Here is a 20,321-nt window from a genome sequence, read left to right on the forward strand (position 1 = left end):
TTGCATGTAATTTGAAGTAATTCACAGATCCCCTAAGACCCATTATATAGGGGAAAAAAGTATGTAGGGATATACACACATAACTTCACCAAGATTAATTCACCTACCACACAATTCACCTATTTCAAGTGTGTAATTTAGTAGTTTTTAGTACAGAGTTGTGTGACCATCCTTACAATCAGTTTTATGTATTGAAGTATAATTAACATACAGTCTTAGTTTCAAGTGTACAATATAATCAAAAGTTCTGTATTTTACTCATTGCTCTTCAAGATACATGTAGTCTCAATTCCCTTTCTTTTTTTCCCACATACCCCAAAAGACCTCCCCTCTTGTAACCACCATTTTGTTATTTGTATTTAAGATCTTGGGGTTTTTTAATCTCTTTTTCCCTTTGTCTATTTGTTTCTTAAATTCCACATTTGAATAAAATCATGGTATTTGTCTTTTTCCCTTTCTCTGTCTGACCTTTTTTTTAACTCAGCGTCATACCCTCTAGGTCCATCCATGTTGTTGCAAATGGCACTATTTCATTTTTTTTAATGACTGAGTAATATTCCATTATAGATACATATCATTCATCTATCAGTGGACACTTGGCTTATTTCCATGCCTTGGCTATTATAAATAATGCTGCCATAAAGATAGGAGTGTGTGTATCTTTTCAAGTTAGTGTTTTCATTTTCTTTGGGTGAATTCCCACTGGTAGAACATATAGAAATTCCATTTTTAATTATTTGAGGACCCTCCATAATGTCTTCCACAGTGGCTACACCAATTTGCATTCCTATTGATAGTGCATGGGGGTTCCCTTTTCTCCACATCTTTAACACTTGTAATTTTTTGTCTTTTTTATTTTAACTGTCTGACAGGTATAAGGTGATATCTCATTGTAGTTTATCTTTCATTTCCCTGATGATTATTGGTGTGAAAATCTTTTCATGGGTCTCTTAGCCATCAGTATGTCTTCTTTGGAAAATGTCTGTTCAAGTCCTCTGCCATTTTTAAATCAGATTCTTTTGGTATTGAGTTATATAAGTTCTTTATATGTTTTGAAAATGAGCTCTTTTTTTTCTTTTTTTTTTTGTTGCCGAATTTTTTTTTTAAATAAACATATAATGTATTTTTATGAAAATGATCTCTTTATTGGATATAACATTTACAAATATTTTCTTTTCAGTAGGTTACCTGTTTGTTTTGTTGATAGTTTCTTTCGCCGAACAAAGCTTTTTATTCTGGTGTAGTACCAGTAGTTTAATTTTGCTTTTGTTTTCCTTGCCAGAGGAGACATATGGAGAAAAATGTTACTGTGGCCAATGTCAAATTACTGCTTTTGTTTTCATCTGGGAGTTTCATGATTTCAGGTCTCATATTTAGGTCTTTATTCCCTTTTGAGTTTCTTTTTGGGTATGCTGTAAGAAAGTGGTCCAGTTTGATTCTTTTGTGTACATGTCGCTGTCTAGTTTTTCCAGCACTACTTGTTAAAGAGACTGTCTTTTCTTCATTATATATTCTTGCCTCCTTTGTTATAGAATAATTGACCATATAAGTATGGGTTTACTTGCTCTCTGTATTCTGTTCTATTGATTTATGTGTCTGTTTTTGTGCCATTACCATATTGTTTTGTCCACTACAATTTTGTGATATATTTTGAAATCTAGGATTATGATAACTTCTAGCTTTGTTCTTTTTCAAGGTTGCTTTGCCTATTAGGGGTCCTTTGTGGTTCCATATATAGGACTATTTTTCTAATTCTGTGACAAATGGCTGTTGGTATTTTTATAGGATTTTGCATTAAATCTTTAAATCTAGATTGCTTTGGAGAGTATGGATATTTTAATAATATTGATTCTCCCATTCTGTGAACACGGAACATCTTTCCACTTGTTTGTGTCGTCTTCAGTTTCTTTCATCAGTGTATAGTTTTCAGAGTACAGGTCTTTTACTTCCTTGGTTAAGTTTATTTCTGTGTGTATTTTGTTCTTTTTTGGTATAATTAGAAATGAGATTGTTTCCTTAATTTTTCTTTCTGCTACCTCATTAGTATAGAGAAATACACAAATTTCCTTATATTAGTTATATATTCTGTGACTTTACAAATTTCATCCATCAGTTCTAATATTTTTTTTGATAGAGTCCTTAGGGTTTTTTATATATAGTATCATGTCATCTGCAAATACAACAATTTTACTTATTACTTACCAGTTTGGATGCCTTTTGTTTCTTTTTCTTGTTGCAGCTAGGATTTCCCAGTGCTATGTTGAATAAACATGGTAAGAGTGAATCTTGTTCACTCTTATCTTGTTCTTGATATTGATAGTGAATCCTTATCTTGTTCTTGATCTTAGAGGAAATATCTTAGAGGATAGATCTTAGAGGAAAGCTTTCACCTTTTCACCATTGAGTATGATGTTAGCTGTGGGTTTTTCACATATGGCCTTTATTTTGTTGAGGTATGTTCTCTCTGAACTTATTTACTGAGAGTTTTTATCATGAGTATATGTTATCCTTTGTCAGCTGCTTTTTCTCCTTCTATTGTGATGACCACATCGTGTTTATCCTTTCTCTCCTTAATGTGATTTATGTAGTGATTGATTTGCAAATATTGAACCAGCATTACAGCCCTGAAGTAAATCCCACTTCATCATGGTGAATGACTTTTTAAATGTATTGTTGGATTCAGTTTGTTAATATTTTGTTGATAATTTTTTGCATCCAATGTGATGACCATATGGTGTTTATCCTTCCTCTCCTTAATGTGATTTATGTAGTGATTGATCTGCAAATATTGAACCAGCATTGCAGCCCTGAAATAAATCCCACTTGATCGTAATGAATGACTTCTTTAATGTATTGTTGGATTCAGTTTTTTAATATTTTGTTGATAATTTTTGCATCTAAGTTCATCAGAGATACTGAACTATATAATTCTCTTTCTTGTAGTGTCTTTATCTGGTTTTAGCATCAGGGTAATGCTGGCCTCATAGAATGAATTGGAAGCTTTCCTTACTCTTCTAATTTTTTGGAATAGTTTGAGAATAGGTATTACCTCTTCTTTAAATGTTTGGTAGAAATCACTTGAGAAGCTGTCTGTTCTAGACATTTGTTTGTTGGGAGTTTTTTGATTGTTGATTCAGTTTCATTATTAGTAATTGGTCTATTCAAATTTTCTCTTTCTTTCTGATTCAGTTTTTGGGAGGCGATATGATTCTAGGTTGTGCCATTTGTTGACATCTAAGTTCTTCATAGTATTTTTCCTGTAACCCCTTGTAGTTCTGTAGTGTTCTTTCTTCTTTTCTTTCATTTCAGATTTTGTGCCCTCCCCGCTTTTTGTTTTGTCAGTTGTTGATCTTTTCAAAGAATCAGCTCTTGGTTTCATTTACCAGATCTACTAGGGTTTTTGTTTTTGTATTTTATTTTGTTGTAATCTTGTTTTTGCTCTAATCTTCATTGTTTTCTTCCTTCCACTGGTTTGGGGTTTTGTTTGTTCTTCTTTTTCTAATTCCTTTTCTTTTTTTTTTTTTTAAGGTTTATTTTAGCATGTGAGCAGGGGAGGGGGGGTGGGTAGTAACAGAGAGGGGGAGAGAGAGAGAGAATCTCAGGAGATTCCCCACTAAGCGCAGAACCTGATGCAGGGCTCCATCTCACAACCCTGAGATATGACCTAACCTAAAACCAAGAGTTAGATGCTTCACTGACTGAGCCACCCAGTTGCCCCTTATTTTTCTAACTCCTTTAGGTATAAGGTTAGGTTGTTTGAGATTTTTCTTTCTTCTGCAGGTAGGCTTGTAAACTTCCTCTTATAATAGAACTTCCTCTTGCTGTAAACTTCCCTCTTAGACCTACTTTTGTTGCATTCCAAAGACTTTGGACCATTGTGTTTTCATTTTCATTTGTCTCCATGTATTTTTTATTTCTTCTTTGATTTCTTGGTTGTCCTATTCATTGTTTAGTAGCATGTTGTTTAACCCATGCCTTCCAGCTCCTTTCTTCCTGGAAAAGTCTCCCTAAGATCCCTGCCACTCCAGCATGTGCTTTGAGATTAGTAAGCAGATCTTCCTCCCAGATACCCAGGCTTTTTTCAAACTGCTGCTTCTATGCCCTATCTTACTGGAACTGTTTGTTTTGCTGTTTCTTTAAGGCTGTGGGCTCAGTTTTCTCTCCCCCTCACTGTTCTCTCACAAGCCTCCTGATTTTTTTTTTTTTTTAAAGATTTTATTATTTATTTGACAGACAGAGGTCACAAGCAGGCAGAGAGGCAGGCAGAGAGAGAGGAAGGGAAGCAGGCTTCGCTGCAGAGCAGAGAGCCCGATGCGGGGCTCGATCCCAGGACCCTGGGATCATGACCTGAGCTGAAGGCAGAGGCTTTAACCCACTGAGCCACCCAGGCGCCCCAAGCCTCCTGATTTTTAAAGGACCAGGTTTTAAGCCCCGCTGATTATAAGAACTTAAAAATTTGGCCCCTCTGGTTTTCAAAGCAAAATATTATGGTGATTCATTGACCCAATGCAGGCTCCCAGGTGTGGGTCGGTTTTTCTCCTCTCTCAGGCCTGGGGTCTTCCTCCCTCACTGGATCCATTTAGCTCTCGATCTTGTCACTGCCCTTACTACCTTCTTTGATATGGCCTCTTCTCTACATTTAGCTGTGGAGAGTTTGTACTACCAGTCTTCCGGTCATTTTTGGGGTTATTTAGTTATTTAGTTATCTAGTTAACTAGTTGTATCCTTGGAACAAGGTGATCTTAGAGTCCTCCCACTCTGCCATCTTCCCCAGAAGCCTTCTCTTTTCAGTCAGATAATAGCCTTTGAAACAGAAAGGTTTTTCATTTCAGTGAAGTCCTATTTATTTATTTTAAAGTTGACCAATAGTTTTGTAGCAAGACCATACAAACCTGTTTTAATATTTTACTTTGTAACTTTGGTTTCTTCTAACTTTTTTATAGGTAATGATTTTACATGACTTTGGAACTGGTCTCTAGTGGGACGCTGTGGGAGGATGAACACAGAAGAGCTAGAATTACTGAGTGACTCTAAATACAGAAACTATGTAGCTGCAATTGACAAAGCACTAAAGAATTTTGAATATTCCAGTGAATGGGCAGATTTGATATCAGCACTTGGAAAACTTAATAAGGTATGTCCATTTTATCCATTTCATTAAAAAAAGTAAAAATCAGAAATCTAAATTTGTCCTTACTGAATTTCTCTAAAGGTTGAAGTGAAGAATTCTGAAAACATAATAAAAGTTCAGAATTACTTTTGGTACTGCTATTTTACTTCCTGAGTTGCCTACTTATACAGCCAGGTATATTTTTGTGGCCAGAACAACAACAGTACTTGAAAAATATAGTTATTCCATTATTGGCATTAAAAACACAAGACTAGGAAGCAAATATGCTAACTCCAAGGGATAACAAATTTCTGTAATTGATCATCAGATATGGTTCTGCAGTTCCTGACATCAAAATTTAAAACTCCAAATGGAATGTAGTAATCTTACTCTGTCCTTTGCAAGTGTTATGTAGCCGTAGGGGAAATTTTGTATCCAGGAAACCCTCAGATATATTCAGTACTTTTTACAAAAATCACAAGTTGTCGCTTAAGCCTTGGAGGTTCACCTTGAGTGTTTCTTCCAAAGATGTCTAGTTTTAATCTAACCCTGCTGTGGTGGCATTATGGATCAACTCATAGCTTTAAGTTTTAATACTTTTCTTTTGTTTCTTTCTTAACCTAGAACAAACTTTTCTCACCTTACATCTATAGTTTTGGGGATTTTGGAGGTGTTTGATTTCTTTTAAGATTTTATTTATTTATTTATTTGACAGAGATCACAAGTAGGCAGAGAGGCAGGCAGAGAAAGAGGAGAAAGCAGGCTCCCTGCTGAGCACAGAGCCCGATGTGGGGCTCGATCCCAGGACTCCGGGATCATGACCTGAGCTGAAGGCAGAGGATTTAACCCACTGAGCCACCAGGCACCCTCTTGTCTCTTTTTTTTAAAAGCAGTTTTTATTGAATTGGGATGCTTTTAAATATTAAGTAGAGTGGAGAAGATAGGAAATGAGCTCTTCCAGTAACTTTTAACATGAAACAGCTGAGCATGCAATTATTAGTAAAGAAATTGTCTTAATCGGGCGCCTGGGGGGCTCAGTGGGTTAAGCTGCTGCCTTCGGCTCAGGTCGTGATCTCAGAGTCCTGGGATCGAGTCCCGCATTGGGCTCTCTGCTCAGCAGGGAGCCTGCTTCCCTCTCTCTCTCTCTCTGCCTGCCTCTGTCTACTTCTGATCTCTCTCTGTCAAATAAATAAATAAAATCTTTAAAAAAAAAAAAAAAGAAGAAGAAGAAGAAGAAATTGTCTTAAAATGTACTCTAAGGGAGGACACTATTGTTCAACCTCATACATACTATGGATAATTATTTTTGTATCTTAAAAAAACTTTGCATTTTTAATGTGCCAAGGATTTATCTTAAAATTAGATGTACAAACTTTTTAAAATTTTTTTTAAGATTTTATTTATTTGACAGAGATCGCAAGTAGGCAGGGAGGCAGGCAGAGAGAGAGAGGAGGAAGCAAGCTTCCTGCTGAGCAGAGAGCCTGATTGAGCAGCGGGACTCCATCCTGGGATCATGACCTGAACTGAAGGCAGAGGCTTTAACCCACTGAGCTACCCAGGCACCCCACAGATGCACAAACTTTGGTTTGACATGTTAACTTGTAACATTTATCGTTTGTGGTTTGATAAATTCTCAATTTTTTTACAGTAGCCTTATGTATGAATATGCTTAAAAGTCATTAGTTTCTTTGTTGTTCTGAAGCTGAAAACTTATTAGGAACTGTTTAATTTTACTAAATTGTAAAATTAATATATATAATTGAGTACGTAAGTAGTTTCTATATGTAATCAATAATTTATGAAAACATATTACTGTATCCAGATAATACAAAGTAGGATATGCAAGTCATTGAAAAAACTAACTTTAAGTTGAGAAACAGTCAAGGATTATATGTACTATATATAATATAAATTTGTTGATGATAGCCTAAATACATTAATATGATTTTATTACTTATTAATATACTAAACTTTCACTTCATTTATATAGGTTTTTGAGTTTTGAAATACTTTCAGAAAATGCTGCTTTATTTTACTTCTTAAATTTTATTTGGTATTAATAGAATTTTTTATTAAACATTTTGTTTAATAGATCATTAAATTTTCCACAGAGGTAATAATACTTTTTCTTAAAATATATGTAAATATTGGAGTGCCTGACTGGCTCAGTTGGAAGAGCATGTGACTCTTGATTTCAGGGTGTTGAGTTTGAGCCCATGTTGGATGTAGAGATTACTAAAAAAATAAATTAAAAATTTGTAAATATTGACTCCTGGCTACTGTGTTTAAAATTCAAATTAATATTTTGGAAACAGAAGCAGCTAGTTGAAAAGTATTTTTCATAACTGTGTTCTTACTGGTATTTTGCCCTTAATTTGCTTTTCATGTATGGATTTTATTTACATTCATTACATCCAATTAAGACTGAATTAAAAGCTTATAGTAGGAAGAACATTGAAAATGGTATATCTAAGTGGATCTCAGAGCTTCCACTTTTGTTATAAACTGGGAGATCCAGTCCTAAGTTTTCTACTGCACTGCCTTTGGCAGGTCATTTTACACATTTTAACTTCAGTTCTTTGTTTTGTAAAGGACAGGACTTCTTTTATATTTCTTCTAAATTCCAATTCTAGCATATTTTAATGTTTTCATTCTGAGTGTTTTTTCTGTAATTTTCTGTCAGCACTTTACTATAATACTTGGAAGAACTTTCAAGTTCTTTTTAAATAACTAGTCTCCTTTGGGTGGTTTGTAAAATAGAATCTTCTATAAGTTCTACCCTGACTATTACCTCTAAAAAAATGTTATGTTTGAATAAATGCAGTTGTATTTGACCCACTTGGGAAGTTATGTTAGCAAAAACAAATGGGAAATTATAATCTTAAGTAGATTCTTCTAAGCATTAGAATTCCTTGCTATCATATGATATACTAAAGCAATGGTTGTTGCTCCTCCAACTACATATTTATATTGAGATCCAGTTTCCTTCAGATCTTTCAAACAGTGTATCAAAAATAGATTGACAGATAACTGACATTAAAGATTTGCAAAAATCTAAATCATTGCCTCTCTTCTGAATAAATTTGTTGGCAAAATATTATGTGGTTTTTTTTTAAATAAAAATGATACTTCTGTTAACTTGTAGTGGGTTCTTTTTCTTTAACAAAATAATTTTTTTACATCCTCTGTTCTAACTTTAAATATGGCATATACTGATACATATAACTGACTAAGACAAGAATTGTTTGGCACCCTCTGTAATTTTTTAGAGTGTAAAGAAGTCTTACAAGGATTTTTTATAATTCTGTGCTAGAAAATGGAAATAAAAGATATAATGTTTTTATTTTACTCAAATGAATTAAAATGTTTTCTTCAAGGTTTTACAAAATAATGCAAAGTACCAGGTAGTACCCAAAAAGCTGACCATAGGCAAACGCCTAGCTCAATGCCTACATCCAGCATTACCAGGTGGAGTTCATCGAAAGGCACTTGAAACATATGAGATTATCTTCAAAATCATTGGACCTAAGAGACTTGCCAAAGACCTTTTTTTATACAGGTAAGAAAAATTTTATTATTTATGTAAAAATAAAAAACATTTTTAATTGTTTCATGTTTTGGGCAATAAAAGCTAAAATACTGAAAAGTCCTTTAAGGAAGTTTTTAGATGTCAGTGTCAAATATTTTGATATTAAGTACTTTAGAAAAATTTAGGATATTCCTTAATATAAGGTTTTTTTTCTTCTATGTCATTAATGAAAAATTTTTGCATAAAATTGTTGAGAGTACACTACTTTCTGCTTTTTTCAACTTGAGGACTACACTGAAAAGATATGTTACCTTTATCTCTCAGCAGCTTTCAATGTAGTTGATCATTCTTTCCCTGAAATAGTCTTTTTCTATTGGCTTTTATTCTGCAGTTTAATTTTTCAGTCTTCATATGGACATATGGAATTTCTTAAAGCTTGCATAGCCTTGCCTTTGCCTTTATATTGCTTTCGTTGGGGGAGCTTATCCATACCCATGTTTTATCCTTTAAGTGCTAACTCCCAACTTGGTAATCACCAGTGTTGGCTTCTGCTTTAAACTTCTGACTTACTCACCATCTCTGTGTGTTTCTTTAACTGAAGTTCACCCTATTCCAACCTAACCTCATTTTCTACAAACCCAGCCTTCTGCAAGTACACTAAAGTTCAGTAAATGGCACCATTGTCCATCCATTTACACAAGCCTGAAATCCAAGGGTTACACTTAGTATCTTGTTTTCTTTGCCCATATTCTTCTTCCTCCCATGTACAATCTGTCACCAAGAGTTTTGTTTCATAGTGGTAAAGAACAGAAGCTTTGGAATCAAAATGGTTTGTCTTTCACTCACCAGCTCTGTGATCTTGGGTCATTTTCTTCACCTGTCTGTGTATTCCCATTACCAGTTTCACAGGATTGTTAATTAAGATAAAAATGTAAATATTTATAAAGTACTTAGAACAGTGCAGCATATGGGAAGTGCTAAATAAATGTTAGTTATTGTTCTCATAGATCTTCCAGTCCATCTACTTCTTTTCACCCTCACTGGCAGCATCTGCTCTAAGTAAGCTTTATCTCCGGCTTGGTCTTTGGCACTGGCCTCCTAACGCACACATAATATTGTTCTTATTCTTTCATACCCTTTTCTTAACATAGTACCAGAGATTCTTTCATACCCTTTTCTTAACACAGTACCAGAGTAAACTTTTTAGTACTTTATTTATTTGTTTGATTTGACAGACAGAGATCACAAGCAGGCAGAGAGGCAGGAGGAGAGAGAGGGGGAAGCAGGCTACCCACTGAACAGAGAGCCTGATGTAGGGCTCAATGCAGGGCTCGATCCCATGATCTCGGCTGAGATCATGACCTGAGCCGAAAGTCGAGGCTTAACCCACTGAGTCACCCAGGCGCCCCCAACTTTTTAATACTTTAAATAGAGGTCATTCTCCTGTTAAAAATCTCCATTGACTTCTTCCTGCTACTTAAAAGTAAAATTCAAAGTACTTACTCTGGCTTCTGAAGTTTTATGTACTTTGGCCCTGCATGTCTCAATTACTTCCAATTCCTACTTTTTTCCACCCAATTCACTTTGTTCTATGATACAGATCTCTTTGCTTATACTTCCTCATCTTTTTCTTTGTTTGTTTCCCTCACCCTCAATGCTCTAATTCAGGTCTCTGATTAAATATCAAATCCTCAGAGAAGACTTGCCTAGAGAAGACTTACCTATATGTAAGAGCCTTTCCTCTACATCTTTGTTGTTAATACCCTGTAGTTTCACTGCCACGTATTTAGAGGGTGGTATCTATTTATTTATCCTGGTTTGATTCATTGGGATTTTTACATCTGTGAATCAGTGACTTTCATCAATTCTGAATCTCTTCAAATTGTCTTTACTCCATCTATTCTCTCTCCGCTTTTTGGAACTATGAGTAAGCACCGTTAGGTCTTCTCACTCTGAGTTCCCCATCTCTTATTCTCTCTTTCTTGTTTTCAAACGTCTTGTCTGTCTTTGTTGCATTCTGGATAATTTCCTGTTACTTAACTTCTAGATTACTAATTCTCTCTCTTTTTTCATATCTGTGTGAAATTTTTTCTGATCATTATTAAGATGTAATTGACATACAACATTATATAAGTTTAAGTTGTATAACATATTATTTGATAAACGTATATACTGTGAAATGATTACCATATGTTTAGTTCACACATCCATCATAACCTCAGTTATGATTTTTTTTCTTATGATCAGAACTTTTAAGGTCTATTCTCTTATCAACTCCAAATACAGTATTGTTTTTTTGTTTGTTTGTTTGTTTTAAAGATTTTATTTATTTATTTGACAGACAGAGATCACAAGTAGGCAGAGAGGCAGGCAGAGAGAGAGAGAGAGAGAGAGAAGGAAGCAGGCTCCCCGCGGAGCAGAGAGCCCGACACGGGGCTCCATCCCAGGACCCTGGGATCACGACCCGAGCCGAAGGCAGAGGCTTTAACCCACTGAGCCACCCCCAAATACAGTATTGTTAACGGTAGTCACCATCATGTACATTATATCATCAGAACTTACTTATCTTGTAACTGGAGGTTTGTATCTTTGACCACCTTCACCCACTTCTCCCCCCCACCCATCCCAGGCAACCACCATTCTCTTCTCTGTTTTTATGCACTTAGTTTTCTTAGTTCCTGCATTTAAGTGAGATACAATATTTTTTTTCCCTACTTACTTATTTCACTTAGCATCATGGCCTTGAAGTCCATCCATATTGTCACAAATGGCAAGATTTTTTTTTTTTAATGACCAAATAATACTGCATTCAGAGAGAAAGAGTGCACATGCATGCACAAGCACGAGCACGTGTGGCAGTTTATCTTTCATCTGTCAATGGATACAAGTTGTTTCCATGTCTTGGCTATTATAAATAATGCTGCAGTGAAATGGGAGTGCAGATATCTCTTCAAGTTCATGATTTCATTTCTTTTAGATATATATCTAGAGGTGGGATTTCTGGATCATATTGTACTTCTATTTTTAATTGTTTGAAGGACCTTTATACTGTTTTCCATAATTGGTGTACCAATTTGCATTCCCTCCAACAGCATACAAGGGTTCTCTTCTCCACATCCTTGTCAGCATTTGTCATCTTTTGTTTTTTGATAATAGCCTTTCCAACAGTTGTGCGGTAATACCCCATTTTGTTTTTGATTTGTATTTCCCTGGTGATTAATGATGTTGAGCACCTTGTCATGTACTTAGTGGCCATTCCAGTATCTTCTTTGGATGATATATCAGGTCCTTTGCCCATTTTTTAATTGGATTATTTGAGATATTATGCTGTTGACCATGAGTCCCTTATATTAATTTTGGATATTATTTTGGATATTTACTCTTTGTTAGGTATGTGGTTTGCAAATATTTTCTCTCATTCCATAGATTACCTTTTCATTTTATTGATTATCATTTATTGTGCAGTACCTTTTTAGTTGGATATAGTCCCAGTTATTTATTTTTGCTTTTGTTGCTTGTGCTTTAGATTTCATATCTAAAAAACAATGCCAAGACCAATGCAGGGAGCTTTTCCCCTATGTTTTCCTCTAAGAGTTTTATGGTTTCCAGCCTTATGTTTAAGTCTCTACTCCATTTCAAGTTAACTATTATGTGTGACGTAAGATAAGGGTCCAGTTTCTTTCCCACGTGCATATCCACTTTTCCTCTTTCACTCTTGATATTGGTAACTCAGACCTTATTTTTTCCCTTTGATCAGTCTTGTCAGGGGTTTATCAATTTTGTTAGTCTTTTTAAAAACAAACTTTTAGGCATACCAGGATAGCTTAATCGGTTGAATAAGCCACATTGATTTCGGCTCATGCTCAGGATCTCATGAACCCCACATGGGGCTCCATGCTCAGTGCAGAGTCTGCTTGTCCCTCTCCCCCCACCCCCACCATCTGTCTCTCTCTCTCAAATAAATAAAATCTTTGGAAAAAAATTAAAAATAAAAACAAATTTGGGGTACCTGGGTGGCTTAGTTGGTTAAACATTCAACCTCTGGTTGTGGCTCAGGTCTTGGGGTCCTGTATGGAGCCCTATTTCAGGCTCCTCACTCAGTGGGAAGTCTGCTTCTTTCTCCCTCTGCCTTTCCCCTTGCTCATGCTCTCTTTCTAAATTAATCAGTCTTTTTTTTTAAGATTTTATTTATTTATCTGAAAGAGCAAGAGTGAGAGACCACAAGCAGGGAGAGCATCAGAGAGAGTGGGAGAAGCAGGCTCCCTGCTTACCATGCGGGCTTGATCCCAGGACCCTAGGATCATGACCTGAGCCAAAGGCAGACACTTTAACCAACTGAACCAACTGAGCCACCCAAACAATGCTAAAATTAAAAAAAAAAAAAATTTTTTTTTAAATAAAAACAAACTTTTAGCTTTGCTGGTCTGCTTTAGTGAGCATATATGTTTTTTCTTTAAATTCTGCTTGGATGTCATGGTTGTTTTTAATAATAATAAATACTGCATTCCAAAAAACAGCACTTTAAAAGAAAAGCCAAGAATTTCTGAATTTGTGTTGCTTATAATTCTCTAGTAACTGATAGATTTTCCTTTTTTAAAAATTTATATTTAAATTCAATTTTGTTAACATTTAGTGTATTATTAGTTTCAGAGATGGTAGTTTCCTTTCTTAATGCAGGACTTTATAAGTCATGCCTGCTACTTTTCAGCTCTTCAGTAACACAAATTTTACCTTAAAAACAGTTATTTTACAAAATTGCAGTGTATCTGATTTTTTCAGCAGGATGTTACCAGAATAGTAAATTATCTCTATAATACCACACCTAGGAAAACATTTCTACATTTCTAGATTTAGCAGACATTCTTACACAACATAGATTGAAATTATATTGCTAGTCTATATTTTTTCAAAGTGCATCTAATTTAAAAACTAAATTTTATATTAATGTTGGACTTTATGTTTTTCATTTGTAATATTGTTAATCTCAAGGTGTATGGTTGTACATAATTATATACAAATACTTTTTTTTTTTTTAAAGATTTTATTTATTTATTTGACAGAGAGAGAGAGATCACAAGCAGGCAGAGAGTCAGGCAGAGAGAAAGGGGGAAGCAGGCTCCCCGCCGAGCAGAGAGCCCAATGTGGGGCTCGATCCTAGAACCCTGAGATCATGACCTGAGCTGAAGGCAGCGGCTTAATCCACTGAGCCACCCAGGTGCTCCTATACAAATACTTTTAAAGTTGAACAAATTGTTATATGGCAAAATACCATATTGCTGCTTTAAGCGTTCTTTTTTTTAAAGATTTTAAGATTTTATTTATTTATTTGACAGAGAAAGAGAGATAACAAGTAGGCAGAAAGGGAGGCAGAGGGAGAGAGGGAAGCAGGCTCCCCAACAAGCAGAGAGCCTGACGTGGGGCTCAATCCGAGGGCCCTGAGATCATGAGCCGAAGGCAGAGTCCCAACCCACTGAGCCACCCAGGCACCCCTTAAGCTTATTTTTTCTTAACACGATGCAGTACACAGCAGTGTTACTAAGAAGGCTGGATGTGCAGTTTGAGTACCATGAAATATTACATATAGTCAGCGTTTGGTAAGACAAATTTGGACCTCAGTCTAGAGATTTTACAGCAGTCATCATTTAGGTGACAGTTGAAGACATGAAAATAAGTGAGATCACCCAGGTACACTGAATGAGATTGAACACAATTGTGTTGAAAGACAAAGATGTAAGTGGAAGAAGAAGGACAGAAGTTATAGGATGGGGGCGCCTAGTTGACTCAGTTGGTAGAGCATCCAACTCTTGATCTCAGGGTTGTAAGTTTGAGCCCCATATTGGGTGTAGAGATTATTTAAACAATAAAATCTTTTAAAAAAGAAAGATAGAGAGAAGTTAAAGGGGGGAAAAAAGGAAAGTGGATGAAGCAGGACTTTGGCAAAAGCCAGCATTGGGCCCTGGTGCTTATGAAGGAAAGTAGCTTTGACTATAAATTTAGATCAGACTACCTAAAGTTGGAGGCAGGATGACCTCTATTTACTATATAAACTAGTAGCAAGTAATAACCTCTATTTACTATATAAACTAGTAGCAAAACAATCTTTATGTTTTTGTTATGCACCTAAGTGCAAGAGGACTTGGTGCTAGGACCTTAGGATACAGAAACAAAAAGATAGGGCGCCTGGGTGGCTCAGTGGGTTAAGCCACTGCCTTCAGCTCAGGTCATGATCTCAGGGTCCTGGGATCTAGTCCCGCATCGGGCTCTCTGTTCAGCAGGGAGCCTGTTTCCCTCTCTCTCTCTCTCTGCCTGCCTCTCCATTTATTTTGTGATCTCTCTCTGTCAAATGAATAAATAAAATCTTAAAAAAAAAAAAAAGAAACAAACAAACAAAAAGATAGTCATAGTCCCTTGCTTTCTGATATTTACAGAGCTGCCTATTAGAAATACTCAGTAAGTACAGAATAACTTACTAGAATAAGTAGGTATTGGACACTAACAAAACAGGAAGCCTAACCTGGTCTAATTTGAAGACAGTCTCCTCCAGGAAATGGCTTAGGCTAATTCCTGAAAGTCTAGAAGTCACTAGACAACAAAAAAGTTGTAAGTAAAGGAGTAGGAATTAAACCTAATGGACCAGCATATGGAAAGACCTAGACACTAAAAAGAGCATGGAAGGTTCTCAAATCTGAAAGGAATTCTTCAGTATATGTGGAGCAGAAGGTGCAAGAGCAAAATTGGTGAGCTTATGTGGGCTGAACAGGTGTGTAGTAAAAAAATCAAAAAATGTTGAAAGCTACATTAAACTAGACTGATCTGAAAGGCAAAAGAAAGCCAGTGAAAGGTTTTCCCGAGGATAGGTGCTTCAGGGCAGTACTGAAGCAGTACATGGTAAGTCAGGATGATTGAGCACTACATAATAGTCGAGTCTTCTAGGGAAAAGTCTGGTAGAGATGGAGATGATTTACAGTATTCAAAGAAAAGTATCTGGAAGAGTGATGTGGAGAGAAAACTTGGTGACTTAATACAAGTTAGAGGAGAAGATTTTTTTTTAAAGGAGTCAAGGATCACTCCTAAATGTATAAGTTTTTGGTCAGCCAGATGGATAATGATGCCATATTTTGAAATTGTGAAATTTGAAGTCTTTATAAAATAGCTGGGTGGCCACTGGGTTTATGAATATGAGGCTTAGGTGAGAGACCCGTGTTGATTAAATTGATGTAGAAGAGGATATCATTTTGAGTTGATTAGGAGAACTTCTTATTTTGTCAAAATATAAGTCAAGATTTACATGTATATGTAGGTACATATGAATTAATGTTTTGTAGTTAATGTGCTTCTCCCCACCCCCTTTTGTTTCTATGTTTTTAAATAGTTCTGGGTTATTTCCTCTTCTTGCAAATGCTGCCATGTCTGTGAAACCAACATTGCTAAGTTTGTATGAGATCTATTACCTGCCTTTGGGTAAAACACTGAAGCCTGGTCTACAAGGATTGCTAACTGGTATTCTGCCTGGCTTAGAAGAAGGATCAGAGTACTATGAGAGGTAAGATGGTACTGTTATTAGTGCAACTAAGTAAGCAAAGTCATAGATTTGTCAGCAAGCATCCTTGGATCAATAATGTTTTAACATCACAAAAATTAATTATTCTAAATACTTGACCTGAAGGTTTCTATAACAACTAAAAAAATATTGTGGTATGTATCTAATTTGTGTATTGCACTGAAAATGTAGGTAGGTTATAAGAACACAAACTTGAGAGGTAGATGCACTGGGTTCAAATCCTGGCTCAGTAGACACTAGACAGCTTAGACAAGCTTTTCAACATTTCAGAACTTTATTCAGTTTCTTCATCTCTAAAACAAACAGTACTTATTCCATTCTGTTACTGTAATAATGAAATCACTTAGTCAAGTCCTAGCACATACAAGTTACTCAAAAAATTGCAACCCATAATTTAAAATAATCAATATGTAGGAACTTAAATTAATAAAACAATGGGAAATTGGACCATGTGTTAACAGTTTTTAAGTTATTAGTGATGGAAAAGAGCCTAACACCAAGTACAGTGCTGTTTCACTAGCTGTGACATGATGCTCTTGATATTTTAACTTCTTAAAGAAAATGAATTAATCTATTTTGGAGCCTATTACTGCTTCTGAGGAAGTTTATAGTTATAGACAGTGCATGATGCATTAACTATCTTTAGTAGCTTGTTACTAATATTCTTCCCAAAAGAAATTGTGAGTTGAGGTGGCAAGAACAGAAAATGCCAAGCTTATTTTATGAGTACACTTAATGATTTGAATTTAAATAATTGATTCTGGTGTATTGTCCAGCTACTCTATTTTATTTTGGTTCATATGTTTCTATAATGCGATAAGAATCTAATCCTGAAAATACTGGATTACCTTCCTAAACTACTTGGAGAAAATAAAATTTATGTCTAAAAACATCATTTTCTTTTGTCAACTTTTTTACTCCCTTACAATTTTAGAAACATATGATATAATTTCATTTAGTGTATAGCTGAGTTTTGTTTCTAATTGTTATATTTATTCTAGGGAAACACTTTATAAGTCTGCTAGTCACAATTAAAAATTTAACATAATGATTTTTATGAGTGTGGTATCTCTGATTTGTCTCGTTATGTGTCTTGGTCCGTTTGAGCTGCTATAACAAAATACTTATAAACAAGTAATTTGTCAGTTCTGAAGGCTGGAAGTCCAGTATCAGTATGAGCAAGGTCATTTTCTGGTGATGCACTCTTCCTGGTTCATAACTAGAGCCTCCTCCCTGGTCCTCACACAGTGGAAGGGACTACGGAGTTCTGTGGGATTTCTTTCATAAGAGCACTAATTTCATTCATGAGATTTCCACCCTCAGGATTTAAGCACCTCTCAAAGGCTCTGCCTCTCCTGGTATCATTTTGAGAAGATAAGGTTTTAACACGATTTTTGAGGAGACATAAATATTCAGACTGTAGATTATGTTTTAGCAGTTATTCCACACAAATTCTAATAAAGGGATTTATAACCATGTTCTTTTAATCCAAAGATAAATTAAGGCCATGAGGGAGTATAGTGTTGGGTTAAATCACATAGCAAGTCAATAGATGAATGGATAAGGATGATGTGGTCCATATACACTATGGAGTATTATGCCTCCATCAGAGAGGATGAATACCCAACTTTTGTAGCAACCTGGACGGGACTGAAAGAGATTATGCTGAGTGAAATAAGTCAAGCACAGAGAGTCAATTATCATATGGTTTCACCTATTTGTGGAGCATAGCAAATAGCATGGAGGACATGGGGAGTTAGAGAGGAGAAGGGAGTTGGGGGAAATTGGAAGGGGAGGTAAAGCATGAGAGACTATGGACTCTGAAAAACAACCTGAAGGTTTTGAAGGGGCGGGGAGTGGGAGGTTGTGGGAGCCTGGTGGTGGGTATTAAGGAGGGCACGTATTGCATGGAGCACTGGGTGTGGTGCAAAAACAATGAATACTGTTACGCTGAAAAGAAAATTAAAATAAATAAATAAATAAATCACATAGCAAGTAAACAGTAAAATGCATCATCAGATTCTTTTGATTCTGACTACTATACTACAATATAATAAATTTTTAGGTATTATGTTATTCTCTGCTTGATGCAAATCAAAAGTAATTTATTTTTAAATATAGTCCCTAATAAAGCAATAATGCATCTTTGATTTTGTTACAGGTCTGATTAAATTTTTATGAATTGCAGGATGTGAGGGCAATCTCGGTGTGACATCTGTCACCCCATGGATCACTAGGGTTGATTCAACTGACCTGGCTGGCTAGGCAGGTGTCCTCTTCTTCCTTCACTGTTCCATGTGTGTCCCTCCTGAAGCTGTGTGCTTGATCAAAGTGGACAGCCTTCCACAATAGAGGCGGACTATTCTTTGGTCAAGGCTATATTGGTTGCTGTGCTCCCCTGCAAGAATCTCCAGCAAACTTTTTCAAAGTTCTTGTGAATTATATAATATGATTTCAAAGAAAAGGAAACATTTGGAAAACGTCCTTTCAGAATTCATAGGGAAGCACCTGGGTGGCTTATTTGGTTAAGCATCTGACTCTTGATCTCAGCTCAGGTCTTGATCTCAGATGGGTCATGAGGTCAAAGCCCCATGTTGGGCTCCACATTGGGTGTGGAGCCTACTTTATTTTATTTATTTATTTTTTTTAAGATTTTATTTATTTATTTTACAGAGAGAGATCACAAGTAGGCAGAGAGGCAGGCAGAGAGAGAGGAGAAAGCAGGCTACCTGCTGAGCAGAGAGCCCGATGCGGGACTAGATCCCAGGACCCTGAGATCATGACCTAAGCCAAAGGCAGAGGCTTAACCCACTGAGCCACCCAGGTGCCCTGGAGCCTACTTTAAAAACAAAAAAAATTCATAGAAATTCAACAGAAAATATATTCTGCTATAGGATTACTGTTAACTAAGATGTATGGGACTGAAGATTCTTTTGCAGATCAGGACATGGAACTAGAGAAAGATTAAGTGACTTCTCCATAGTAAGTCAATGGGGGAGCCAGGACTGAAATCCAGTCCTCTTGGAGAATACACTTTTAGTCTATCACACTTGTGTCCAGGGCAAAGCATGGAACAATAGTGTGAATGCTTTCATACATTCCTGAGGAGAATAATTTCCTTTTAGCAACATGAAACTAAATGCTTGTCTTCTTAAGCCACTTTGTTTTGTCCCTCAGAACAAACACCTTGTTGGAAAAGGTTGCTGCTGCAGTGGACCAGTCAGCCTTCTACAGTGCCCTCTGGGGTAGTCTCCTTACCAGTCCTGCTGTACGGTTACCAGGAATCACATATGTCCTCGCCCATTTGAACAGGAAGCTTTCCATGGAAGATCAACTTTATATAATTGGCAGTGATATTGAACTAATGGTATGTCTATGTATGATTGCTCACATAACCTACTTCTTCAGAGCCAGGCACACTGTTCCAGACAGATGGTGAGAATTGTGCCACAACCAGAGTTCCTGTTTCCATGGAACTTGCATTTTTCATCAAGGAAGCTTAAAAGACCAAATTAGTCACTAAATGTTGTTATTAAAAGCGTCAAAAAATTTTTTTCATGGAAAAGGAATTGTAGATTATATGTTGTCTTCAGCTGTTATTCAAGCAAATAAATGGTCTTTATTGCCATCTTGCTAACTGATCAGACCTCTGTTAACACAGCCACATTAATTATATCATTCCAAAGGAGACATTTTCAGTCATAGCTTACATTATAGGAAAGATGGATTTTCAACAAAGTGACAGCCAGATTCTTTTTTGAATTTGTACAAGAAGATACAGAACCAAAGGAGATGGTGAAAGATAGTACCCCAAAAAACACATTGATTGCTTATACTTTTTAATTTCTAGATTAAGAACAGAAGGAAACCTTTTCTCTCTCTAGAGTGCTATACTATGAAAATTAGCAAGGAGTAAAAAACAAACCCTCAAAGGTCCCTATGAAAAGTTTTTTTTTAATTATGGTTAATCATCCTGCACTTTTTTCCTATATGATTATAAAATGACCGAGATTTTTATGCAGATTTATGGTCACATGTATTAAACTCTAATTAACATACATGGAAAATAACAACTTGTGTGTACAGTTTATGAATTTGGATAGAGCCTACAGCCAAGTAAC

At 35.9% G+C, this 20,321-nt stretch overlaps 1 protein-coding gene across 9 annotated transcripts in view; it reads left to right on the forward strand.

The window, feature by feature from the left end:
• DOP1A (DOP1 leucine zipper like protein A) overlaps positions 1–20,321 on the forward strand; it is a 101,338-nt gene that overhangs the window by 21,517 nt on the left and 59,500 nt on the right. For all 9 annotated transcript variants that reach the window (XM_059400985.1, XM_059400989.1, XM_059400988.1 and 6 more), the window contains 4 exons: positions 4,944–5,134; positions 8,488–8,669; positions 16,012–16,182; positions 19,378–19,567. In XM_059400985.1, the coding sequence (XP_059256968.1) occupies positions 4,997–5,134; positions 8,488–8,669; positions 16,012–16,182; positions 19,378–19,567 (681 nt within the window). In that variant the 5' untranslated portion in view covers positions 4,944–4,996. The remainder of the gene's footprint in view (positions 1–4,943; positions 5,135–8,487; positions 8,670–16,011; positions 16,183–19,377; positions 19,568–20,321) is intronic.

Source organism: Mustela nigripes, chromosome 5 (genome assembly GCF_022355385.1).
Source record: "Mustela nigripes isolate SB6536 chromosome 5, MUSNIG.SB6536, whole genome shotgun sequence".
NCBI lineage: Eukaryota > Metazoa > Chordata > Mammalia > Carnivora > Mustelidae > Mustela > Mustela nigripes.